Source organism: Zalophus californianus, chromosome 11 (genome assembly GCF_009762305.2).
Source record: "Zalophus californianus isolate mZalCal1 chromosome 11, mZalCal1.pri.v2, whole genome shotgun sequence".
NCBI lineage: Eukaryota > Metazoa > Chordata > Mammalia > Carnivora > Otariidae > Zalophus > Zalophus californianus.
Window position 1 is genome coordinate 10,307,129 of NC_045605.1, and position 26,567 is coordinate 10,333,695.

A 26,567-nucleotide genomic window follows, 5' to 3' on the forward strand; every position below is an offset into this window, starting at 1 on the left:
CTCTGCTCTAATTGCCTTTATTCCGAAGGATTCCCTGCACTGGTGGTAGAGAGCTAGCGTGAAGGGTCTGCAGAGGGAGGCAGTGATGCGTATCGGCCTGAATCCTGGGTGCAGAGGCTGGGGGCTCTGGAAAGGGCACAGTTCCCTAGGGCTTAGCAGTGTGAGGGCCGAAACCTCTCAGGAGCCTCGTACTTCTTTATGAATAATCTAACATCCGTGAATTAGTGTTGAAGATGTGCACAAACCCCCTTGCGGCCTCAGAGGCGGGAGCCAAGTGAATTGTTGGAGGTTATTTCGGTCCTAACTTCCTCAGCCTGGATCAGCCCCATAACCACAAGCCATACCTTCGTGGTCATATTTTCTTTTTAGGATGATGAAACAAAGATAATTGATCAATTAAGCTGTTGGTGTTTTCATGACACCCACGAGAAGGGACTTGGTATCTCTGTGGTTCAGTCTGTCAAAGTTCATTTGTTGCTGTTTCATTCATGCCCCATGCTGCCATCGGACTCCCCATCCACCCCCCAGCTCACACACTCACATTCTTAATCCCCGAGGAACCCGATTCAAAAGGGACGTGTAGGCCAGATGCCCCCATGACCCTGGTCTCAGAGCGAAACGTCCGTTCTGTAAGAGCCGTGTCCACTCGTGTCCCCCAGCGTTCCCTGGAGCCCATGACCAGGAGAGCAAAGAGTCAGGTCATGCCAGCACAAGCAAATTCTTAACAACAAAGAGGAAAGAGTTCAGGAGAACAGGAACATTTGACTCCCAAGTCCTGCTTTGGGGGACCAAGGCTTAGGACAAATTGAAACCCATCCAGGCACTGTCGGCCACTCGCTGGGACTGTCAGAAAGCCCCCTCAGCACCCCTAGAATAGGCAGGTAGGCCATCAGAGGGGGCATCACAGGGAGTTAGGGGGTCCAAGGGACATTGGATTCATCTGTTCGGCAAAGAGCTTGTCCTTCTCAGAAAGGACAATTAGCAGGCTAATAACTGCACATCCTGATTCCCTTAGGTAATTTGCCCATCCGCTAAGGACGAAACTTCCAACCTCTTGATGTAATTTCCAACGTTCCTGAGTTGGAAAGATCTAATGGGCTTCATATTAGAACAGCCAAATCATACATTTTGGGCTCTTCTAAACAAGTAACAAAAAGGCATATGTACATTTCAAATTCTTTTCAAATGGCTTGCAAGAAGTAATTCACCAAAGGGAACAGGAGTTAGGATACACAAAAGTAACAGTATTTGTGATGCCAGACAATCCCATTTGATAGAAAAAGGGAGAGAGTCTAATGCAAGGCCTCCATCCCTTACTGTTTGTACTCAGATGCCCAAAACTCTGTGCAGACCCCTGTGGGCGGAGACAGCAAAGTGGATGAGGAAGGAGTGTGGGTCAGGCCTACCTCAGCTCTTGAGTCAGAAGATAGAATAATCTTGGTTATTGGGCATTTTTGAGTGAGAAGTAGAATATTGTTTTCCTTCTAAAATTCACAAATACCGTCCAAACGCCCTGGGTTTGCTATAATTTTCATTGTGGAATTCAGATATCCTGCAGTAAGCTTTCTGACCCCAGGGCTTTTGCTGACGAAGGAAAGGACATGAAGCTGACTCCAATTTTAGGGCACAAGAGCGCGAAAATTACAAAGAACCTACAATCCACAAGGCCAGAAATACACATTTCAATTACGATTTCTAAGGGGAATTTATAGGACCTGTCTGTAACATTTCTGACTGTTTGCGGTCTCTATGGTACCTTCTTACTTTCTGGCACACATGATTTACATTCTTCTAGCAAATACCAGAGCTGCCTAATATTTTATATTTGTTATCGGCAAGGTTTATTTTTAAGGTGATGTTGGGTTTTTTTAGTCTTTACATAAAATATCCGGGGGGGGGGGGGGAGTGGAGTTTGACTCATGGCTGAAGCTAAATTCAGAAGGTGTAATTAACCCCAGGGGTTTTCTTGGAACAACCTGCCGATTGCTGCTGAATTGCAAACCAACATTTACAAATAATTACAATATTGGTTTTACTGAAATTACCCATAATGATTTCAATCAGAGCAGCCATTTCAGAACAGAGTGCACATTGGGACCCTCTAAATAATTTCCTCTCCTAATGTGTTCAGTAAAGCAGTGAGCCTCCTGAATGCCAAGGCCCCATTTCTCCAGCATCAGCCCCTCCCTGGTCAGGCGTGGCTGGAGCCGCCTGCTTGCCGAGAGCTCAAGAAGCAGTTTCTTTAGCCTATCTGTAATCTTTAGAAAAACTGACAAATGGTGAACATTTGAAGATGGCTAAGACAATTCATTAAACAAATATTGCTCTTTCTACACCTTTATGTGACTACAGCAAGTTCCATCCTTACAAAGTGGATGAGAATCCCTCTGATGCTGGGTGATGATAATCTTCCTGAAGAAACACTGTCATAGGAAGGGTTACATTTCTGTACGAGGGCCCCACCATTTTTTTAAACGAATTGATCATAACTAGGCTTTTTTTTTTTCATTTGGCAAACAAAACCTTGTCTTGTTTACCTTTGAGACGCCAATGCCTAAGTGACTACCTGGTATCTAGAAGGTAGATCCTCGGTAAACGTTTGTTGAGTAAATTATAGTTAAAGCACTTGAAGTGATACACCTAAATATTACATGATATGCTCTAAATTCTACGAGAAAGTAGAATTCTGACATACATGTCAGAATAATGTCATCACTCTGATAAAATGTTAGCAACGGTTAGCGTTCCAACTTTGGTCAGTGTTAGAACTGTGTTCTAACCGTGATATAGTTTTTAGTGATTTCTCTATGATTCCGATTCTATTCTATTCTATCTAAATGGACAACCCTGTGCCCTAGAGATGTGGAATTACTGATCTTGGGGTACATCGCCCTGAAATTGGCAGGACATCCTTATTTTGCGTCTGTCTTTCACAGTGTTGTGAAAATAGCCAAGGTGTTCTTGGATAGTTCATCCTAATGCAGTGACTGTCATTGGGTCACAGCGCTGGCAGAACGACAGGGGGCCCTGGAGAACACTTAGCCCAGGGCCCCTATTCTGCCTCTGTGGATAGTGAGGCAGAGGCCTGTCTAAGCATTCAGTTTTACAGGGACCCCCACAAACATGAAAGGGAGCACCTCTTCTAAGTAGATATTCCCCCCAAAGCAAAAGCCTTGGGGGAAGGACTGGGTCATTGCCTGGTGAGTGTGCTGGAAGGGCCACCGATGCCACCTCCTTTCCTCCTTCTTAAGGCAGATAGACTGTCACAGGGTCACTGTCACAATTCTGAATACGGAAGTCATCCCTGGTGCCCATCCCCATTCAGTCTCGGGCCACCAGCCATCTCAGTATGCCTGGGACTAAGGGTTTTCTGGAGTGCAGGACTTGCAGTGCTAACCCCTGGAAAGGCCCAGGCCAGCCAGGATGAGTTGGTCACCCTGCTTCAGAGATGAGGATTGGAAAGTTCTGCTGTGCCTTGTGATGCCATTTGTTCAGCACTGGTGACTCTGCAGTTTCTGCAGAACCTGCCTGGTTCTGACGTAGCCTCCACTTGGTTTGAGTTTCTTCGTAGCACAGGATGTTTACAACGATATAAGATATTACTAAACTTCTGTCTAAGACTGAGAACAGTCCAAAAGAATTTAAAAAGTGTGTCCGCCTTGACATCATCTAAACCGAATTCCTCAATGTTCTCCACTGAAGAGTTGAGGCCAGTGGCTAGAGAGCAGCACGGAAACAGGACAAGTCTTTGCCTAAAACCTGTTCTTGTCTATTTTAATTCTTGTTTTTCTTTTTCCTTAATCACTGATTGGGGAAAACAAACCACAAGCACAACTTTTCCTAAATACTTTCTCTCTCAGACATTAAGATGATGCATCCTCCCTGTTGCAGCTTCCATGCGTCCCCTTCACCATGGCTTCTCGACCTTAAATGTGCACACGGATCACCTTGGGATCTTGTTAAAACAGAATCTGCGTTTCTAACAAGCTCCAGGTGGTGTGTGTGCTGCAGGCCCAGACCGAGTAGCAAGGGCTGTCCATTAGCTCTCCCTCTCTGGTTCCCTCTTGTCTCAAAGAGAGAGCAGGACCAGCAGCCTTTGTGAGGTGCCCAAAGGAGCTGAATGAGGAGGGTGGGCTGGATTGCTTTGCCAGCAGCCTTGTCACACATGGCCAACGGTACACTTCGGGATGATGAGTTCCGAAACCTAGTGACAAAACTTTCTGGGTTTTCGGTCACATGTCTGTGATTCTGTCCTCCAGCTAACAAGCCAGGAGAACCCACCTAGGGGGTAACTGTTGTATAGGCTTCCCCCACGTTTCTGTCCGAGGCCGTGAACTAGACATACAGATATGTCCTTGGAGGAAGTGCAGGATCCCTAAGTGCATTAAATCTTCATTTCAGCTTCTCTCAAACATTCTCTCACCTCATTGCTTCCAGTATCCACCAATGACATAGTTTCTCCTGAAGTAACTCAGCGTCTTCCTCACGGAAGAACCATCCCAGCCCTGGTAGTTTGTCCCGTATAAGACCGTCTTCCTTCTCTCCCTTGGAATCACAAGCCAAGCATATACTGCAAATAGAGACATCGACGTTTCTCTGTTGAGAAACCCTAAAGACGTTTTTTTCTCTCTCTTCTCGCAAACAAAAAGACTCTAATGATTGTCACTTTAAACAACATACCGAGGATTATCACTCAGGTAGTTGAGCCATAAATGCAGGATGCTTACAGGAGACTTGCCCCTGGCATCTTGTGCTTTATTTAAGCACAACTGGAAAGTTGTCACGTTTTTAAATGAAGCTGAATAACAGAATTTAATTCATGGAAAGCGGATCACAAGAATGCAGTGTCATTCCACCCCTACTAGGCATGTGGGTCCCCCATGCCCCCAGGATGAATCATATATCCAGGGAAGAAACTGGCTGTTTTGAAGAATTATTTTACGGGTGTAAGTTTTCTCCTTAAACACTTACACACATTTTCCCGTATTTCAGGCCGTTCCTCAAAATGTATGAGGCTCATCAAAGTTAAATCTGCAGTTGTAAGAGCAGGCAAAAAGGAAATGCAAGCACTAGTGAGAGACATTTAAAAAAAATAAAATTCTGTTTCTAAAATGGTAAAAGTACTGTGCTATTAGGGAGGGTTTCCCAGAACATTCCCAAAAAGCACTTAGTTTGGGGCTAAGTCTGACGCATCTAACTGGAACCCAAAGTTTTATATTTATTGTTTTTTAACCATTTGAATTTCTGAGAAAGCAAGAAAAAAGCCCAGCCCCACCCCATCACTACATCCCATGCTGATGGATTAGATTTTCCTTTTGTGGGCAAAGATGTAACATGAATTAACTGGCTGTTTCAGGGGAGCCCAGCGCACCTAAGCTCGAAGGACAGATGGGAGAGGACGGAAACTCTATTAAGGTGAACCTGATCAAGCAGGATGACGGCGGCTCCCCCATCAGGCACTACCTGGTCAAGTACCGAGCGGTGAGTGGCTCCGGGGCTTCCGCCCCGTCCTCACCCCCACTTCTGCCACCCTGACACCCACCTTGTTGGGGCAACAATGTGCAAAGCCCAGGCAGGGCAGAATCGTTCTGGGTCTTGCAGATGGCTCGGGGGCCCCGGTCAGAGTTTTCAACCCCAAGCTTGACCTACAGCCATCAGGCCGTGTCCACACCGGGACCATTTTGAAACCTCTAAAATGATTGTGGTGGCAGCAAATTCCTATCATGATCAATCACTCTACTGGTTGAACGTTTCTACAAAGTGGTTTTGCCATTACCCGGTACTTTTTGCAAATAATATATTGATATCTCATAATCAGTATGTTTGATCAAGTGTGTATTATGGGCCAGGCACTGCGATCATGTACTTTGTTTCCCCATGAGAATCCTGTGAAGTTGGCCTTAGGATTATCTGCCCTTCACAGAGGAAGTAACGTATTCAGTCAATAGTGCGTGATCCCTCACAGCTGGGTGGGCAGAGTTTGAACCCAGGTCTGTCTGAAGACACTGGGCTCTTCGCCCCTGCTTTAGGCTGCCTTACCATCCCAAACCATGGTCGTTCCCACCTGCCCCTCAGACCCTCCCTGAGCTGGTCTAACGCTGCTCACAGTGAGCTTGGCCCTGAACCCTTTCTTCCCGGTTTGCTCACCACCTAAGATTTCTGTCATCTGCTTTTCATCCCCAGGCCCCAAAATGAGAATCACTCTCACTTTCTTTGGTTTTAGAATGATACTTGGCCACTGCCAACCACAATCAATTGCTAAGAGATCTAGAGGCAGTGTCTGAGCACTGGGAATAGCCTCTTGCTCAGATTTCTTACCATAGGAAATAATGAGCCAGAGAGCAGTTGTCTTTCCTCAAGTAGGAAGGATTTTTCAAGGAAGTTGACTTACTCCTTCTCTTTTGATCAGGCCCCACTGAAGTGGTGTGTGAAGCCTTGCCTGGTTAGGCTTAATGGAGAGTCACTACAGCACAGAGCCCTCCCAGACACACTCCCCAGTGGGTGGGCAGACCTGTCATTCCACTCAGCCCTTCCCCAGTTAATTGCGAAGCCAGGCATGAGGCTGACATCAGAGGAGGTGCCTCTGTGGACTTCCCTAAGTCCCAACCTGTAGACGCTACTCTAGGAGAGGTCTCTGTGGCTTCCTCACTGTGAAACAGGGTACCAGGATTGAGTGATGGCCCAGCACAGCCCACGGGAAGTGGACAGTGTGGTCGGGTGGGCCGTCTCTGTCCCTTGTTAGGCTGATGTGGCCCAGACAGATGTGGGATCCAGGTTCGGCTCTACCACTTAACCAGTGTGTGACCTGAATAGGTCACCCGGTCTTCCAAAAACCTCCATTTCTCCATCAGTAAAGTGGGAATAAAATAGCTTCTTGAGTTATTGTGAAGATCAGTTATAATATAAGCAAAGAACCTGAAAAGTGCCCCTCACATGGAGCCCCCCCTCCCCTGCCCCATAACTACCATAATCACTGCTAAGAGCATGGAGGACATTAGGAGAAGGAAGGGAAAAATGAAGGGGGGGACATCAGAGGGAGAGACGAACCATGAGAGATGACGGACTCTGAGAAACAAACTGAGGGTTCTAGAGGGGAGGGGGGGGAGGGGGGATGGGTGAGCCCAGTGATGGGTACTAAGGAGGGCACATACTGCATGGAGCGCTGGGTGTCATACGCAAACAATGGATCGTGGATCACTACATCAAAAACTAATGATGTAATGTATGGTGACTAACACGACACATAATAAAATAAAATAAAGATGCCGGCTGGGGCTGGAGACACCTCCCAGATGAGGCCGCCTGAGATACCAGTTTTCCAGAAGAGCCACTGTGGCTGCGCCAGGCGGGTGTGCCTTAAAAAGACAATGGGACAGAACAGTGGGCTACGTTAGGTTTCAGCAGCCTTACCTGTCTCCTCTTCTACTTCAAACACCGAGTGTTTGCTAAATACTATTACTATATGTTATTAGTATTTTTGTGCAACATAGTATTTGCTTTATATTCTGCTTGCCTCTTTTTATAGAGTTTGCCAAGGAAAGGAGCCTTTCAGAGAAAGAGAAGACATAGACAGCTGAATTTCTTTGTTTTGAATTGTTTTAGATTAAAACCGGGCCACCGGTGACATAGGGCCAGCCAAGCGAACTTGCAGCCTGACAAAACCCTTCACGGGCCGTTTGTAGGGAGGCACTGAGAAAATTGTGGAAAGCCTCTAGTATGGGGCTGGGCGCATGGTAGGTGTTCAACAAATGGTAGTTTTTATTGTTAACAAAACGAATCTATGCAGTGTTCCCGTGTCAAGGCGGTGAGTCCCACAGCTACGTGTGAGCAATATCCTGAAATAGGGCAAGAAGGGAATTCGTTGTATGGCTCTTCTGGGGCATCCATGTGCCCAAGCATTCCAGAATGTGCTTGGGTCCCTGGGTGCCCTGACGGCGATGGGACAGGACATTGGAGGGTCGGCCCTATGCTACCTGCCACCGTGCTTGCAAAATGCGAGGTTGACCTCCTGACCTGCATCATCCTTAGGGGTTTTCAGGCTGGTAAAGAATGAACACCCTGTCCTATCATCGGTTCTTATTTGTATTATTTTGCACCAATAGTAGTAACTCCCTGAAGCTCTTCCCGTTAGCCGATCTCACCAGCATTTTCATCTAAACTATCCCGGTGTCTTGTGTCCTTCCTGCCGGTTTCTCCCAGAAGCTCTCCTCTGAGTGGAAACCAGAGATCCGGCTCCCGTCTGGCAGTGACCATGTCATGCTCAAGTCCCTGGAATGGAATGCTGAGTATGAGGTCTACGTGGTGGCTGAGAACCAGCAGGGCAAGTCCAAGGCGGCTCATTTTGTGTTCAGGACCTCGGCCCAACCCACAGCCATCCCAGGTATGACTGCCTCTGCTTTCTGTGAGTTTCCCGCTTCGAATTAATGCACAGTGCTGCACCTCCTAATGTGCTTGAACAGCCCCTGACAACTTGCTTGCTTCCAGCCATCCTCATGATTGGTTGCCCATGCAAAGCTTAGTTTTGCTTTGTACCTATCTGTGCAGTGGGTTGAGATGTACTGGACCCCCAGGAAAGCTTGGCCAAGCATCCTGGGGCAACGGTCCTGTGTCATTCAGCCCCAAAGGACTGTTGCTACGCCAGTCTGTGGGAGCCCTCAGATGGGAAAAACCCAGCTCCAGCCAAGCCTCGGTGGCTGGTTGAGTAAGGATCTTTTGTTGAGACCTTATCTACCCTCTGCCATTTCATACAAGGGCCACCTAATTGTTTTGAAGCACTTTCTATTTGATGCTTGCTTACTGCACAATCATGGTCCAGATCTCTTCTCTGTGGGGAAGAGACGGTGCCCGCTTAGGTGAAAATCCTATCTTCCAAGGGCCTCTCCACTGCAACAAAGATTAAATTGAATCGCTTGAAACAGGGAGAGTGGAGAAAGGGGATGCTGACAAACCCCATCCGTGAAAGGCAGTCCAGTCTGCGGGAGACCGCGTCGGGAGCGCTTCTCCTAGGAGACGCAGACCTGTCTCTAGGGATCCAGGACCAACTCAAGTGTGGGAACAAAGGGAGAGTTCTGCTTGCTGGCCCAGCCCCCTTGCCGCTGATGGTTAGTCTCCTCATTGACCAAACCTTCAGAGCAGAAAGAGATCTTCAGTACCACTCTCTGCTTTTCCAGATCAGCCAAGTGCCAGGCACAGGCAGGAGAGGGGGACATACACCATATAGCTGCAGCCTGTTGAAAGGGGGCCCCATAAACTCTGTGCTGTGTTCAAGCATGGTAGGAAGATGTTCCAGTCTCCCAGCTGCCTTGGTGTGGCCCCGTCATGCCTGTCCTGTCTCTGATACTTGTCTGGGCACTCTGCTCAGTTGTCACAATAGCGCCTCCCAGAGGGACGGAGACCAGAAAGGGTATGGCTGCCTAGGACACGGGCCTGCATGTGCGCGAGTCGGTTAGTGAAAACAAAGTGAGACCGGTATGTGGTTCCCGATGGTTGAGTGTGCATGACTGTGTGTGTCTTGACAGACATGTGGGGGCCTCCAGGGAGCTGGCAGGTGGGTCTTAAACCACAGAGGAAACACGGCCATTGGTCCTACCCTCTGCATTGTCAGGGAGGCCCCTTAGTGCACATGGGCAGCAGTGAAGGCAAGGCCCCTGGGCGTGGCTGCAAGTGTTCTCGCCACCGCTTAGCACCATGTCCAGAGGTAGCCCTGCCATCCATGCCCCTTCTCCCTTTGTGTTCTTTGGCCCGTTTTTCACTGAAATCGACAGTCTGGAGTGTGTCTGGCTCTGCTCAGCCTTTATGGGACACGTAGGAGGTGGGGGAGTGAGAGGCTTGTGTCACCCCTTTCCAGGGAGAGAAAGTTCCGACGGCACCTGTTGCCTGGCCTAAGCAACATAGGCAGGTCGCTTGGACGTGCTGCAGTCACGTGCTGAGTGCTGCCCCCAGCATCAGCCTGTGGGGTTGGAGCAGTTGGGGACCCTGTGAGTCAGATCTAGAAATAGGAGACCTTGTCCTCCACGGTCCTGCCCGGCAGAGATGTCAGAGTCCTTCTTATCAAGCCTGCAGGTGCCCAGGGAAGCCGGAGAGGGTTGAAGGGACGGCTCGCCTCACCCACAAGGGCTCGGTGGCTCTACCACATGCATTTGAGGAGGAGGTGGCTCTGTGCTTGGTTGGACTCTCCCGACCATGGTGTTGGGACCTGTGTACAAAACCTGCGAATTTCAAGATGTGCGTTCATGATGGGGTTCTGTGGTCAGCAGGGTGGCAGGAGGGGAGGCGCACAGACTAGTTTGTCTTGAACAGCGTCGGGGGGGTTGTGGCGCCCAAGGAGGAGGAGTCCGACCTATCACTGAGATGCTCCTGGTGCATCTCTCCTGCTACGTGTAGAAAGCTCTAGAGGCTAGGAGGCTGTGGATAGGCTCGTTGACTGTTCCCAAGAGGCCTGACCTTAGTCAAAGGTAACACTCTCCTAATCACACTCTTGTATTTGACTGCAGAGGCTCTGTTCTCTCACTTGGATTTCATTTGCTCGCTGACCCCTAACCCCCGAATTCACCCTGCTGTGCTGCTTCTGGCCTTGCTGAGCTTCGGAACTGGCCTTACGGGAATAATACCGTACTGAACTCTTCTCTAACCTTTGTCAGTTTAATTTACTAAGTTGAATTAACCTTTGATTCTTGCGTTTTCTATATTTGACCTAATTTTTTTCTTTTTATCTATTTTTTTTCTCTGTTTCTGTCTCTACCTTCTCTTTCCTTCTCCCCCCTCCCCTTCCTGTGTCTGCCGTCACACATCTCACCTTGGACGTCCGTCACTGGGACATCCCCACTGCCACATTTGTTTTTAAACAACCACATTCCCTCTGGGCGCCCATTGCTTGGACCTGCAGCGACCTTGGGAGGCTGCTCTGCGTCCTACACCTTTGTCTCATTGCTTCTCTCTGCAGTGACTCTGCTTTTGCTCTGTTAGGAACTTGAACACACACACACACACACACACACACACACACACACACACACACACACACAAAATTAAGTTTGCTTAATGCCCAGTTCCTCTGAGAATGATCAGTGCCCCCTTTGGAAGAACCTGTCAGGACCGCCACAGCCATGCCACCAAGCACTCTGTGTGGAAGAGGAAGGTTTGGTGATTGGGAAAAGCTGGACCTCCAGACATTTTACCATTCACAGGTCCGCTTGTGCTGCTTCACGAGGATGTTTGCCCCTTTCTAATGGCAGTATGAAAATATTTGGGAGCACTTTTCTTTAAACACTGTCTTTTTAAAAAGCATTATGCTAGGTTTACAGAGAAGTTTCTGCACATCTGCTACCTGTTGCATTTTGTTGTTGCTGTTCTTCCCTGAAAATGATGTAGCAGAGGAAAATGTCTAAGTACCTCCTGAAGCTTGCATCAGATTCTTCGAATCACCACATGCTCCCCACCCCATTCTAACCCCATGCTCCTCCTCTGCCCTTCAAAAAGTAGTTGGCTTCGCTTGCACTGACGTGCCCGTGGTAAGAGAGCCAGACCACTGGGATGCACCCGAGCATTTTGCTAACACGATGGGCAGAGTCATTCACCCCATTTTACCCATATAGTGGAAGAAATTGGACTTGTTAGGCATTATCTGGGGCTGCTCAGATGTTCTGGGAGGCGCTTTGGTCCTGGTATTAGTATGAGCAGCCCCAACAGGGCCAGCCTATGATGCACCCAGTACCCGTCAGCTTTATAAGATGGGTGTCCCCCCAGTTGGAGTAGCTGCCCAGCAGTGAGCCACAAATCAGCACAGAGCCTCGTGTCTTGGGGGTTGTGGTCTGACAGTCTCGCATACACGTCAGTCCCCAAGTTGGAGGTATCCACCTCGAGCCAGGCACAGTCACGCACTCCCCACCCCCACACACACTCTCACCAGAGCAGAAGGATGGGGACAGGTCATTCCTGGACTGCCCAGCCCAGAGCGTCCACACACTGCGACTCGGTCAGCCTGTCTTACTTCCCAAATTCCCCAACCCCCCCATAGTGGTCAGTGGCTTTAGTGACATTTAAAAAATTCTGGTGACCACCAGCTAGTCCCCTCTGCTGTTGGGGGGCACGCCCCTCCACGTGCCCAGGAGAGAGGCTCGCTAAGGTCTCGCACAGAGACTCAGCTGGATCCTGCTCAGTACCATCTGTGCGCACTTGGGGATGGACCTTCTACTGAATAAAACCTCCCTCCCTCCATTGTGGTCACATCATTCTACATATCTCATCTCTAAACATCCCACAGAAGTTTGATTTGTTCTTTTTGTTTATTTTTTAGTTCTCTTTGTTCTTGGTTTTTTTTTGTTGTTGTTTTTTTTAATTAATGTTTGAGGACTAGTCTTTCCCTTTGGGGATCCCAGTGAGCCCGTGTCAGCGGGCCCGTGTCCCCCAGCGCTCACCTCTTAGAGGCTCATGCTCAGACACTGGAGGCCACACTTTGCCCAGCAGCTCAGGCAGGTAGCGCCCCTCGCCCCAGCCCTGCCTACCCCCCAGCCCCACCTCAAACCTCTTCCCCTGGGGCCCCTGCCCTGCCTTCACACCAGCATAAGACAAGCAGGCGTGGTTCTTAGGCACAAGGCGGAGCATCGAGGAGAGACCCGTGGTGCCTCCGGGCCTGGCGTAAGAACCCCAGGTCAGTTAGCAAGAGCTCTGGGGAGGGCGAGGGAAGGAGGGGTCTGTCCTCACTCGAGTGGCCCGTCACCGTCCTCCTGGCTCCTGGCGTGCTCTTGATAGCATCTTGGGCAGAAGTCCCGTGTTCACCCAAAAGGGCCCGTCGCGGAGGTCTGCCCCAGCCTGGTCCCATTCCCACCCACAGGGGAGGACCAGTGTCAGTGCTTCTGAAGGGGCTCTTTGGAGATCTAGCCCAAAGCGTAGAGAGGCCTGACACGGCCTGTCTTCCCACGCCCCCACCCCCCACACACCCCAGGCAAGGAGGGCCTCAGCCAAAGCTACTTTGGGGTCAATGCTGGCAGGCCCTGGTTTGTAACGGGATGCCTTTCGAGAGACAGTGTTGGGGCACACTCACTCCCCCCGGACACCGTTCTCAGTGACGGCTGTGGCCCCTGGCCCCACCAGCGGTCCCCAAGGTAGCGGCCCTTTGAGGCCCCCGCGGGAGGAAGCACTTGCCCCCTCGCTCAGCTGCCCCCGCCGCCGGGCCCCATCCAGTGCTGCCACGCTCCACATGCCGCGGGGTTCCTCTGCTCACTTCTGAAATACTGATACGGCAGGTTTGGATCACGTTTGTTACTAATAAGAATGCTAACACTGTTGTGTAGATAATCAGCGAGGCCTTGATGAAGTTTACACCTTTGCATTATTAAAGGAAATAACAGTCCACGTGAACTCACCAGCGTGTTTTGATTTTATTGAATAGTTGTGTGTCCTACAAAATGTCAAAAGCTCTTCCCTTCCACCTCACGTGTACCTGAACAACTCTGATTACTCTGCAAATTGCACCCCAAACTTGTAGCCTGCTGCTTAGAGTTCTAGCAAAGGAAATGCTTTCCTTTCCTGATGAGCTACGCACTTTGCTTAGCTGCCCTGAGAACTCTTGTGGGTCATTGCCTCCTTGGATGCTCCTGGTCCCCAGCAGGCAGGGGGAGGGGACAGTCCCTTTGCAGACCCAGGAGGTGGTCACTTCAGGGTCAGAGGTGCACTGTGGGCCACCAGACATACAACACTGTAGCTAGGGCTCCTGATTTCCCTGCTCCCATTAGAACCCCATAGCAGAGGCTGCGCAGAGCGACCTTGTGATAGAATGTGAGAGAAAGCTCTCACTGGCAAATCCTGTTCTGCTTATAATCACACTTAGTAGGACACTTCCCGGAAGCCCTTGAGACCAGCCGTCTGTTTAACAGCGGCTTCTGGGAAGGAGCAAGCAGACGGGTATGGGGTTATGAGTGAACCAGAGCCCCAGCTCGGTGGAAGGGGTCACTCTGCTGCATGAAGAGCCGGTGACACAGTGACTCGGGCCTGTCTAGTGTCTGTAAAATGTGAAACCCAGATTCTCGCTTTGAGGCATTTAAGAAAGATGTATGTAGGTCTCCGTCTTGGGGCAGCCAGGTCCCTACTCAGGGTCAACCCCTCCCATGCCAGGAACCACAGAAGATGGACAGCCCCATGTTCGTAGCATCACCGTTGGGGCGGCTCTGACCCTGGAGGTTATGGAGGAGCTGCTCCCAAGAAACTCTCTTTGCATGTGGGTCTGTGGGTGGAACTGGGACCAGGCCAGTGGCAAGGTCAGGCAAAGATAGACCCCTGGAAGGTTAGGTTTCCCTTTTATAAACTGTTACCTAAGGTACAGGGGCTACCCTTTGTCCTTGTGGCTCTCCTGGGCTACAGCCCTGTAACATCCCCCGAGAGCTAGTGGGTGTTGGCTTGACTTTGATATACTTTCATCCATTTCCTGGTGTTTCCCTTATTTTCAGTTTTTTTGCTTTGTTTTGGTCTTTGGTTTTTGGTGGGTTTTTTTGTAAAAGCTATGCACACTCTTTCTCTAGCTTGAGGAGCGCCTTACTCCCTCTGGAAGTCAAGACTCTTAGTGGTGAACTGGGTGGCCCTTTTTCCTTTGGGGACAGTCTTCGCTTTCTCTCCATCCATTCAGTATGCTAGGTCAAGGCCATGCGGTTAGACTGCACAGCTCCTCCTGGGGCAGCGAGTCATAGAGCAGCTGTTACTCATTGTAGGGCAGACACGAGAGGACCCGGAAACGGCGCTCCTCAAACTCTGCTGTGTATGAGGATCACCCGGGCTATTCCTCCAAATCCTGATTCATGAGCCTCACCCCCAGAGATTCTGATTCCGTAGAATTGGGGAGCCCCAGAGTCTAAATTTACAGCACCCCAGGAATTCTGCTGCAGGTGGGCAGACATTACACTAAAAAGTATTTATTTTCCACATAAAAATAAAATCACAAGAATCAGTTAATAAAAACAGGGCCTACTGAGTGTTGTAGGCTTCCAAGAAAAAGTATGTTGCACGGGGTGCTGCTGGATGGTGATGTGGGATGGCAGGCTCTTGTGGTTAAGGGGGGTGTGGAGACACCATCACCCCAGGCCCTGCCCCACGTGGGGACCTCTTCCAGAGCATTACGGAACCACTGCCAAGGGGCCATCCAGCCTCTGCTTGACCACCTCCAGCCACAGGGGCCTTGCCTGCCAAAGCAGCTCACGCTCTGTTAGTTCTTTCTTGGGAGGGGGGGAGCGGAAATCTACCCCAGATCCTATAGTTTCCATCCAGTTTCCATCCAGCAGTGGTACCGAACAAGACTACTTCTTCCATTTCACAGCCCACCTGTAAGTCTCTGGAGGTGGCCTTCTCATCTCCAGACTCAACACCCACTCATTTTTTTTTTTGACAAATATTCTTTGAACATTTCCTATCAGTTAGGTTGTCCTAGATGCTGGGGAGACACAAGAGAGGTAGAGTACCTAGTAGAACCTTCCAGAAGGGACAACCAAATAAAAACCATGTAAATGAACAGAAAACGTCAGCTAGAGGTAAAAAGAGAAGAAAGCAGGTAATGTGGTAGATAGTGGGCAGAAGTGCCTCACTAGATAAGAGATCGGAGGACAGAGGGAGAGGGCTCTCTGACAAAGTGACCTTTGAGCCAAGGCCTGTGGGACGGCAAAGAGCCACCCAGGAAGTTATGGGGCTGGAGTGTTGCAGGCAAGGAGTCAGCAAGGGCTTGAGGCAGGAATGGGCTGGGTGTGTTCAGCAGGTGGCGTGAAGGCTCTGGCCGGAGCACAAGGTGGGGGGAGGGGCGGGGGGGGAGGGCCGGTGCCATAAGTCACAACAGTCAGAAGAGTGGGACCATCTACAGCCCGTGTAGGGCCTTCAGGCCAAGAGGAAGAGTCTGAATTTTATCTCTGCTAGAAGGGAAGACCACTTCCCTTTCTGTCTCACGTCACAGGGGTCTTTGTACCCTCCTGGCCCTTCCCCTGTGCATGCACACGGTGCTGGCCTTCAGAACCAAGGCAGCCCTCCAGCTGGGTCTGATGAGCCCAGAGCATAAGCTGGACAACTGCCACCTCAAACACGGAGCCACTTGGCAGTGGTTTGTCATCCTCTTTAGAGATAGCATTTGTCCCCTAAAACCATATTTATGTGTATACCTCAGAATGTACAGTTTGTACCACTGAGCCCGAAAACACAAACATCGTCCCCTCACACAAATACTTTAGGCTCCTTCTTCAGGAAGCAGGCACTCAGCACCTGTGGGGCACTGACGTCAGCAGGCAGCAGTGGCTTCCCGCCCAGTGTCATGGGCTCGAGAGAAAGCCCAAGGCTGATATCCCCTCCCTGCTCAGGGAAGCAGCTTTGGGACTCTGAAGATCAGGAAGGCTTGCATGCCTCTGTGCTTACTGGGGTGGAATGTGTAAGGACGTGCGAGAGAAGAATGGATGCTTTATTCTGCTTCCGTGAGCTGCTAGGGTAAAGACCCGCTCTAGCGGAGTTTGGGGGCCGGCCGGCCGGCCGTTTCCTGCCGCCAAAGTCCGGAGATGGCATGGCCAGAGCTGGGCCCTCTGAGTTCAGAGCCCTTGGTCCATCTTGATGCCTTCCTGGGGGTAGCCTAGGGTTTTCAGTGTGGGTTGGATGGGACCAGCCAGCGAGCCCAAGGAGAAAAAGCTGGGAAGCAAGACCAAGGTCCCAAAGAAGCCACAAATATTCAAGAATTTGAGAAACTTCTCCAACTAAGGCCCATCTGTGCCACGGGTACGACGCATTAAGCTGTGAGCAAGCAGTCATCTCTGGCGTGCTGGGCTGGTGGCGTGTACCTGAATTAAACTTTGAAACAAAGACCAGTGGGGTAGGATCACTGCTGAAGAAGCGCCATGGGGCCTGAGCAGAAACCCCTGGGCAGACAGACGCGTGCCCCCAGGAACACAGACTGCATGGAAAAGGAAGAACATGACCCGTCTGTAGCACCTGTCACCTTGGACTACACGTTCCTCCATTATCTGGTGTGGTACATGGCTGGCAGCCCAGCGGGCCTGGCCTGGTGCACAGCAAAGGCTCAGTGAGACCCACATAGCTTTGGCCACAGTGACTGCCTCTAGGGGGCCGACCTGGGTGATCCCAGTGACTGCCTCTAGGGGGCACACCTGGGTGATCCCAGTGGGTCCTGCCGGCACAGGAAGCCTCAGACAAGGTCCAGGGGTGGGGTGGGGCTGCCAGTCTGGTACTCCGTCCTTCCAGAATAAAAACGAAGCAGACGTGCTCATGTTTCAGTCTGGGGTCATGGTTTCCACACTGACTTGTGGGCAGAGCCCTGCTGGGTCCTGGCTTCCCAGAGCATAACCACGTGTCTCCCAGACACTGGGGGGACTCACCAGTCAGGGGGCCACCTCAGGCAACTCTCCACCATCACAGGGGGGCCTGGGGAGCTGTGAGACCATCAGTCCCCCGGGGCTCAGGGGGTTTGTAGATGGACAGCAGGGGAGGACACAGAGGCCAAGTCATCCAGAGTGAGCGCAGCCAGAACGGGGGTGCTGGGTACTGCTGGGTACTGCTCGGGTGTGAGAATGTGGGTCTGTCTGTCGTGGGCACAGAGGGTATTTGCCCTAAGTGTGAGTGTGCCTGTCCGTGTGGACGTGCATCTCTGGGTGAGTCTGCTGGGTTTCCTGAAGTCTGGTCCAGGCGTGCCTCAGCTCCCAGATGGTGAGTATACCCCAATTTTTCACCTTGCCTACCGGGGCTGGGCCGACCTCCACGTGTCCAGAGTAAATGGGCTTCCTTCGGCTCCCTGGGTGCAATGACAGATAAACCATGTCCATTGTCCAGTGTTGGGATCCTCTGGAGCTGGTTCTAAAGAGGAGAGGACGTGGGGTAGCATTCTGGGCATACCATCGTGCCGGATGTCAGCACAAGCCCACAGGAAGCCCTGGGAACCCCCTGCTGCCCAGTTGGGACCCTGCCCATGACCACTCCCAGGAGCCACAGTCCAGCCTGAAACCGGTGACCATCTCCTGCCTGCCTGCTGCCGGGCTCACAGGGAGATCAGCTAAGGATGGGTTGGGGGAGGCTCAGAGACTGAGCACCAGGATGGAGACAGCTCCCAGTCCCCACCTGCATCCTGACTTGTGGGTGCCTCATGCCCTTGTCCGCTGGTCTGTGAGATACAGCTGCAAACCGCCCTCTCAAAGATACAAAGAGACTCTGTCATCTCAATACCAGGGTATAGAAAGGCCCCACGGAAGGTGCCCCTCTTGACACAAATGCCATGACTGTGTCCTGTAGGCTCTCCCCCACCGGAGGGGCTGTCGCTCTGCGCAGGGTGCAGGAGTCTGCAAGGCAGTGCAGTAACCGCTGGCCATGTCTCTCTCTCCTTCCCACTCAAGCCAATGGCAGCCCTACATCAGGCCTGAGCACTGGGGCCATCGTGGGCATCCTCATTGTCATCTTCGTCCTGCTCCTGGTGGTGGTGGACATCACCTGCTACTTCCTGAACAAGTGTGGCCTGCTCATGTGCATCGCCGTCAACCTGTGTGGAAAGGCTGGGCCCGGAGCCAAGGGCAAGGACATGGAGGAAGGCAAAGCCGCCTTCTCGTGAGTACAGACACACTTGCCACCGCTGGGGTCTGGGCTCTGCCCCGGGCTGGGTGGGGCAGGGGGCCAGCAATGAAGCCATCTCATCGGAGAAATGTTTCTCAGAGCATAGTCTTTGGGGGTACGTGTTTGCAAAGCCAACTCTTGGGCCCAACCTCACATCTAACATATTAGAATTTCAGAGAAGTTTGAAAATCCCTGCATAAATGAAAATTTGGGGAATTTTCAGAGCTGAACCAGAAGAAACCTGCCATAGCATTTCAGAGACCTACTTGCCTTGCTGTCATTCATTTATGTATTCATTCATTCATTCAGTCAGTCAGTCAGTCATACATCTCCCAGGAGATATTTATTGAGCAGCTACTGTAGGGCAAAGCACTACTCCTCGCACTAGGTTACACCCCTGCACAGAACAGGTAAAACTTCCTGTCCTTTCGGAGCTGAAGTTCCAGATGCTGTCCCCTCCAGCATCTCTGGAGAAACAGATCCTGAGCCAATTAGCAGGAGCCTTCGCAGACTCAAGGCAAGAAGGGACAGAGCAAGGGGTAAGCTGTTAGCACCACCATGTGTCAGGCTCTGTACGTAAATACAGATTATCTGAGCACTTCTCTGTGCCAGGCACTGTGCTGAGCACTTCACACTCATTATCTCAGTTAACGTGAAACAGCTCGGCAAGGCAGAGACTTATTTACCCTGTTTTACAGATGAGGAGATGGAAGCAAGGGTGAGCAAGTTGGGTGCTCAGGGTCACATAGCTAGCACGAGTGGGAGCTGAGGCTCAGGCACTTAGGCCTGGCTTGAGCTGCACCCCCAACCCCTACCAACTTTGGGCCGGGCCCAGGTGCCACTAGCTGTAGCTGGCTTCTCCAGGAGCCCCCTCTCTGCCCCAGCAGCCCAGGATTGAACCAGCCACTCTCTCCACAGGAAAGATGAGTCCAAGGAGCCCATCGTGGAGGTGCGGACTGAGGAGGAGCGGACCCCAAACCACGACGGAGGGAAACACACAGAGCCCAATGAGACCACACCGCTGACAGAGCCCGAGTACGTGGGCGGGGAGGGGCCGTACCTCGTCAGCAGAGTCCCACATCCACCTCGTCACCCTACCCACACCTCCCATGCCTCCCAGCCAAACCAGCAGGCCAGATGCTGGAGCCCTTGGCCAGAAATGCCTGACCCCCCCCTCCCTAGAGAGAAGGCATTCTGGGTTCTGTTAAGGGCCTGTAGGTGCTCAGAAAGGGCTCCTGGGATGAGAGGGACCTCTAGACCCCGTTCCTGAGTCACACACACATCCTGGAAACAGCCGAAGGGGGCAAAACTTCGTTGAGAGACGCTGAGCTTTGAGAGGCTTAGCAGGTTCTGCTCAGGATTTTCAAGAACTCTAGGGCTTTCTGCATTCTTCCCAGAAGGGTGAGGGAAGGTGAGGGTCTGTGAAGCTCCCCCGCCCTCCTGTTCCCAGAGGCCTGGGGGACCCTCCACCAGGAACCAGGCCCAGCTGAGCCTGTGACGACTGCTGGCTGTCCTGAGTGCTCTGGGTTTGAAGGGAGCGGAGCTGAATGGCAGCACGGAATCGGGCTGGAGAGCCCGTGTGGCTCCTCGGGGCCGTTTGGAGCCCTCATTGTCTTCCTCCCGACTTTCCCCATCACTGCCCGTGGAGCCTGTTCCTCGGGGGGCCTAGGGCACCGGCAGCGGCGGACGCCGGACAGAAGCCTGCCCCTCCTGAGTTGGGGTGCAGGCGGGGCTCAGGCCGCGACAGGGCTGTAGGGAAAGGCAGCCTAGTGCAGAGAGTTGGAGGGGCGTCGGCGGGGCGGCAGGGCCCGCAGGTCCCTTTCGACTGCCACCTGCTCTGTGTCTCCTGTCTGCTCTTCTGCCCGCCTGGGTCTGTGCTCCCCCCCCCCCGCCGTCCTCGTCTCTCTGTGGGCCTGTCCGTGCCTCTGCGTCCCTGCCCGCCTGCCCGCGCCCCCTCCTCCGCTGCAGCCCTTCCCCTGCTTCTCCGTCTCGTCTGAGCTTCATTGTCTGTTCTCTTCTACTTCCTGTCCTCCCCGCAGGCTGCCTGCCGACACCACAGCCACTGTCGAGGACATGCTGCCTTCTGTCACCACCGTCACCGCTAACTCTGACACTGTCACCGAAACCTTTGCCACTGCTCAGAACAGCCCCACCAGTGAGACCACCACCCTGACCTCCAGTATTGCCCCCCCGGCCACGGCCACACCCGACTCAAACTCTGTGCCCGCCGGCCAGGCCACCCCTTCCAAGGGGCCCGGCGTCGCCACCTCCTCCCCACCCCCCGCTTCAGCCCCCAAGGTCGCCCCCCTCGTTGACCTGAGTGACACCCCGACCTCAGCCCCCGCTGCCAGCAATCTGTCTTCTAGTGTCCTGGCTAACCAGGGGGCTGTGCTCAGCCCGAGCGCCCCTGCCAGCGTAGGGGAGGCCTCCAAGGCCCCTCCGGCCAGCAAGCCGGCCCCCGCGCCAGGCCCCGCCATGGCAGCAGCGGCCACCCCTGCCTCGGAAGCCCCCCAGGCCAAGCAGGAGGCTCCCAGCACCAAAGGCCCGGACCCCGAGCCCACCCAGCCCGGCGCCGTGAAGAGCCCGACCGAGGCAGCCACGGGCCTCACTAGCCCGAAGAGCGAGGCTGCCTCCGTCAGCGCCACAAACCCTGCCCAGGGCGAGGACTTTAAAATGGACGAAGGGAACTTCAAGACCCCAGATATTGACCTTGCAAAGGATGTTTTTGCAGCCCTGGGCTCTCCTGCTCCTGCTGCTGGGGCCAGTGGCCAAGCCCCTGAGCTTGCTCCTTCCACTGCAGACATCTCTGTTCCGCCTGCACCAGCAAAGACCGAGTACGGCCTCTCTTTGTCTGCTGGGGTCGGGTTTTTTCCCGTGGTGGTGTGCATTAGTGCTGTGCTGTGTCCTGTTTGTGAGACGTGTCTTCAGCCTAATCCCGGGCTTCTCTATGGGAACTCTCAAGCAAGGGGCTGGGATGAGGCAGAGAGAGAGGAGGGGGGCAGGCGGGCAGGGCCCAGGCAGCAGCCTCCTGCTCGCTAATTAGGCCATGTTAAGTACGTCTTATCCTTATCATCCTAGCAGTGGTTTCTCTTTTCCCCTGGGAGGAGGGGGGGCGGCCTTGCCGTCAGGCCACTGATGAGCGTAGCTTGGGAAGCGAGCTAAGGAGACCAAGGTGCCCTTATCGGCCACCCCAGGGCCCACAGACAGAGTGTTAGCCAGGGCCAGGCTGAGTCCGCCCCCGAACAGCACTGTTCTGCGGGAAGAAAAGAGGCAGGCCCCAAGGCCCGTGGGGGGAGAGGATGTGGTCCAGAAGGCCCTGTCCCACTCCAGCCCGGATGCCACAACTCCCCCACGACCACTAGCTACTCTTGCTTCTCCTGGGAATGTCTGGGAAGACTCAGACCTCACAGGCACCGAATGACTGTTGGGTCTCCAAGTTCAAGGGAAGGTCCTTAAGCTTAAAGATGTCTTAACCGTGATGCCAAAATGCAGCTGCAGCCGGGGTCTGAGGCTACTTGCCCCAGTGTGTCCTTAGACCAGACTTTCACTCCTGGGACTGAAGAAGGCAGAGTCAGACCTAGGTTTTTATAGAGGCTCCTGTCCCCCAGATGAGCGGTCGTGCTGCCCTCAGCCGAAATGGGACCCTCCCCGGGAGCCCTGAATCTGAAGAAATAGGACTCCACTAGTCCTGCCCACTCAGCAGCCCCCCGACTCCCCCCGCCCCGCCCCCACATGTAGCATGACAGCCCTCTCTAGCCTCCCATGCTGTGGAACACTGCCTCAGTAGCAAAGAGCATTTTCCCACCCTAAACATAGAGCACAGAGTGTGCTGAGAGTGACGAGAGGCAGAGCAAGGTGGTTTGCAGAGGGACCCCTGGAGTGGGTACTGGGGAACCCAGCACAGCATCGTCATTTATACCAAGCTGAGTGGGTGCTACTGCAGCGGGTCGGTGGTTGGTCGGGGTGAGCAGAAGGCCACCTCTGCTGCCCCCTTCCACTGCCCCAGGGAAGGACTGGACCTCTGGGCCCCCAGCAATGGGTGAGGGCCGGAATGGGGAAGGTCTCATTCCTCTGATTCAGCAGCTCTCCACTTCGGCTCCTTTTTAGAGTCACTTGGGTGCTGTTAAAAGTCATCGTGCCCCGACCAATTAAATCAGGAATCCTGGGGCGCTGGCCCAGGAATTGGTGATTTTTAGAGCCCCCAGGTGATTCCAGCATGCAGCTAAGGGTGGAGACCATTGCTCTGAGCTGGAGCCCCGGTGGAAGGGTGAGTTACTGCGATTATGGTCTCAGTGCTGTTTTCCCAATTCTCTGCAGGAAGGGCCCAGTAGAAGCAAAGTCGGAGTGCCAGGAGACAGAAACGAAGCCAGCGCCAGCCGAAGTCAAGACGGTCCCCAACGATGCCACACAAACAAAGGAGAACGAGAGCAAAGCATGATGGGTGACAAGAAATGAGCAGATCAAAGTAAAAAGTGACACCATAGCTTCACCAGAGCATTCCCAATATCTCACACACGCACACACACGCACACACACAATCTCATTCCTCTAGTGTCTTTTGCCTTTAAAAAAAAAAAACAGATAAACATGGGATCTCCTTTTTGTAGGTTTATAGAAAGGGTTCCTTTGCTGCGCGCACTCACTTGTAAGAAAATGAGACAAAAAGGTTAAACCCACAGCCAAACTAGGACACTCTGTTCCCTGAAACCATTTAAAGAATCAAACAAAAGGACCCCAAATTAAGAATCTAGGAAGCTCAGAAAAAAAAAAAATTCTAGGTTCAGGAAGACCACACTTGGTGTTGCCCAGTTGGCACAGACCAGTTTCAGAGAAATACTTCCAGGCACTAAGACTAACGAATGAACAAAGTCCAAGTTTATTTTTATACTTTGAGTCGAGTTTGAACTCTGTAAAGCCCCATAAATAAGTTATAATTTCTGTTCACTTTGTATTTGTTAAGTATGCAAAGTGTGTCCCCCTTGCTAGCTGAATTCAATTCCCACGTAGACTCTTGTTTTGTAGGAAGAATGCCAAATTGCAGCTTCTGGGGGTAGATCTCAGTTTGCAATATTCTGATTTCTTTTTCTCTCCTTTCCTTTCTCATTCTTTTTTTTTTCCTCCTTTCTGCCAACTTTGTTTTCCAATGTTTACAAGTTGACAAATGTTTGACTTTGGTTGTGTTTAAACGTCCATGTAAAATAGCTGCCTTTTTCTTTTTTTTTTTTAAGTTACAAATACTGCCTAGAGGCGGGTAGGGTCATCACAGGCTTGCTTTCGCACAGGACAACTTTACAAAATATGATTGTTTACAGTGGCTCTCCCCCCCCCCACCCCACCTCCTTTCTGATTTGAAATTTTTGCCTGTGTGCAACTCAGGTGAAAATCCATCTCGTTCTGGAGTGGTTTTGCTTTTTTTTTTTTTGGTTCTCAGTTCTTTTTGTATTTCCTTGGGGGTTAGACCACTTTCTGATTAGCCACCACCTGCCTGTATCTGTGAAAAAGGATCTGCCCCCGCCCCCCAGGCGTCCACAGCCTTCGTTTTGAAGGACTCCTTAGGCTTTGTTGAATGAAGCAGAGAAGATTGTATAGTTGGGGCTGGTCTTGGTGAACACACATTTTTACCCCAAACATCCCCTTTTTGTAGAAAGCCAAATAAAATATATACATACAATTTCTTTTTGAGCCCAGAATCTAGATTTGAGCGGAAGAGCACTTGTGCTTCAGGGAATTAGTGTCTTTTTTTGGAAATCTGTTGAAGTCAAGTAACATCGGCCTTCTGTTCACTTAGGCAGCATTTATAGAAACAAAAGAGAAAAAAAAACCAACCTGCTGTCTGGAGTCATAAACACAACTTTCCTGGATTGGAAACCAAGTGGGGGGGGGAATACAGAAACTTTAAGGGGGATGGGAGGGGGGAGAAGGGAAAAGCCAGCCCTTTGTATAGAAATTTTGCTTTTTTTTCTCATTCTACTTTAGAAACTGCAAGCTTGTGCACTGTGGATGCGTGAATATTTTAGTGTGAAACGTGTTTTTGTCATAGTATTGAAATAAAACTTCAACATAGTTTGGTTGTGGAAGGTATAGCAGATAGTTCAGAAAAAAAATATTCAGGAAACAAACATAACTCTTAAAAGGAATTGAAGCCTTTAAACAAAGAAAATGAAATGAAAGTGATAATGATGATGATGTCGACGATAAGGCTAAGGAAACAGAAATTCAGCCCTCGCTGCGTTCCTTTCCCAAGATACAAAACAGCAAGAGGTTAGGGTGGCGAGACTGCCCCTGAGTCCGTTCCGTGGGTCACACCCCCCCACGTTCTGACACTTCTGCAGTCTGATCAGTGGCGATACGCTAAGATTATAATTTCAAACTGTGAAAAATAATGGTCTTGTCATTTGCTAAATGTGGGGTTATTTTGCATTTTCTCAGCTCCTGGGGATGGAAATGGAGGATCCAGTGTACCCAGCTCTGACCCCTTTGATTCTTGGGTCTTTGCACAAATGTCTGGTTCAAACGCACAGGCCCTCAGGCCCGAGTAATGTGCAGACAGTTCTTTGAGCACACAGCAGAATGGGAGCTCCTGGGTGTCTGAGACAGAGGCCCAGCAGGGTCCTGCCCACGGCTGGGCTGCCTGTGGAAGCAGTCGCTCATCTTCTGATGTTAATGGCGTTGACTCCCTAAGCCAGGCCCACGCTGTCCCTCATCAAGACTGTGCATCTTACGCCAAGTGGTTGTGGCCAGGCACGACAACTTGGATTCTGATGGTTCGGAAGAGAAAGAGGTATAGCCGACCCTCAAGTAACCTGGCCCAGGGCAGCTGACGCCCCCCCCCCCACCCACCCAGAACCCTGGCTCCGCTGTTAATTGGCACTCAAGACTCTCCCCACCTTTTGGTCTGCCTCTCTCTCATTATACATAGATTTGTCTCTGCACGCATGAGCTTTCCTTTCTCTAAAAAAAAAAAATTTTTTTTTAATTAAAAAAAAGCATAAACAAAACAAAACAAAACAAAAAAAACCAAAAAAACAACACCAGAGCAATGCTTTCTCTAAAATCAAAGAGAGAGTCACTTTATTTTCAAGATGTTCTATCTTTTATGTTAAGAGATAAAAGCTTATAGTTTTCCTTTTTTAATTTTTTGAAGGCGGGATCAACTCTACCAGTTTCCAATGTGTATGTGTCTATATGTGTATGTGCCATACATATGTATTCACATAACTAGCGGCACGGCCACGTTCTGCGGGAGGGGGCACTCCCGGTGCCGCACTTGGGGGCTCTTGAGTCCTGGGGGGCCGTGGTGTGCATAGTGCAGCTTCTGAAGTGGGACTGTTTTCACACTTTTCTATGGAGCCCTTCCGCGTCCCAGGCTGTCACTCGAGGCTGTCTGTCTGGATGGTGGTTTTCAGACCTCCATGAACATCCCTACCCAGCATTCCGTACTTCGGGGGCCTTCTCTCTTGTTATAAACTTTTTACCGAGTGAAACATCGATACCACCTTTGTTTCCATTCTCACTGGTGTAAATACTGAGTACTAACTGAGAATTTTGACTTTGCATTCTGTCAGAATACTTGTGTTCAATAAAAATTGAAAGAAAAAAGAGCCATTATGGTCAAACTGGGATTTATTTCGACTCGGTGTGAGTCTGCCATGTGAATCATATGTGGAAATGCCAATGGTTTTGTTTTGACCTTGTGAACAAGGTCAGTTAAACCCAGTGTCTTGAGTTCACGTTGCCTGAAGGATGGTTTTCCAATGTTCCCCCTCAGGTTGATAGAGGAATCCCCATTTTAGAATGGCCAGCCATCAGATTCAGAAAGATTTCAAGATTCAAGTCCTATTCTGCCACTTCCTTGTTCACTCTGGAAGAGTTCCTTAATCTCCCCAAGACTCAGTTTCCTCTTTTGACAAACAGGAGATACCAAGCTCATAGAGCTGAGGCACTGGCTAATGAGGGAAGCAATGTATATGAAAGCAGATTATAGGACTGTCTTGGCA

At 51.3% G+C, this 26,567-nt stretch overlaps 1 protein-coding gene across 24 annotated transcripts in view; it reads left to right on the top strand.

The window, feature by feature from the left end:
• Positions 1-26,171, top strand: part of NCAM1 (neural cell adhesion molecule 1) — a 298,925-nt gene extending 272,754 nt beyond the window's left edge. For 7 of the 24 annotated variants that reach the window (XM_027578924.2, XM_027578928.2, XM_027578930.2 and 4 more), the window contains 6 exons: positions 5,357-5,481; positions 8,200-8,380; positions 18,357-18,564; positions 19,489-19,605; positions 20,610-21,404; positions 22,888-26,171. In XM_027578924.2, the coding sequence (XP_027434725.1) occupies positions 5,357-5,481; positions 8,200-8,380; positions 18,357-18,564; positions 19,489-19,605; positions 20,610-21,404; positions 22,888-23,008 (1,547 nt within the window). In that variant the 3' untranslated portion in view covers positions 23,009-26,171. Of the gene's footprint in view, positions 1-5,356; positions 5,482-8,199; positions 8,381-10,885; positions 13,380-18,356; positions 18,565-19,488; positions 19,606-20,609; positions 21,405-22,887 lie in introns of those variants that run through there. The other 17 variants (XM_027578936.2, XM_027578938.2, XM_027578940.2 and 14 more) reach the window with 6 other exon arrangements.
• The last annotated feature ends 396 nt before the right edge of the window (positions 26,172-26,567 follow it).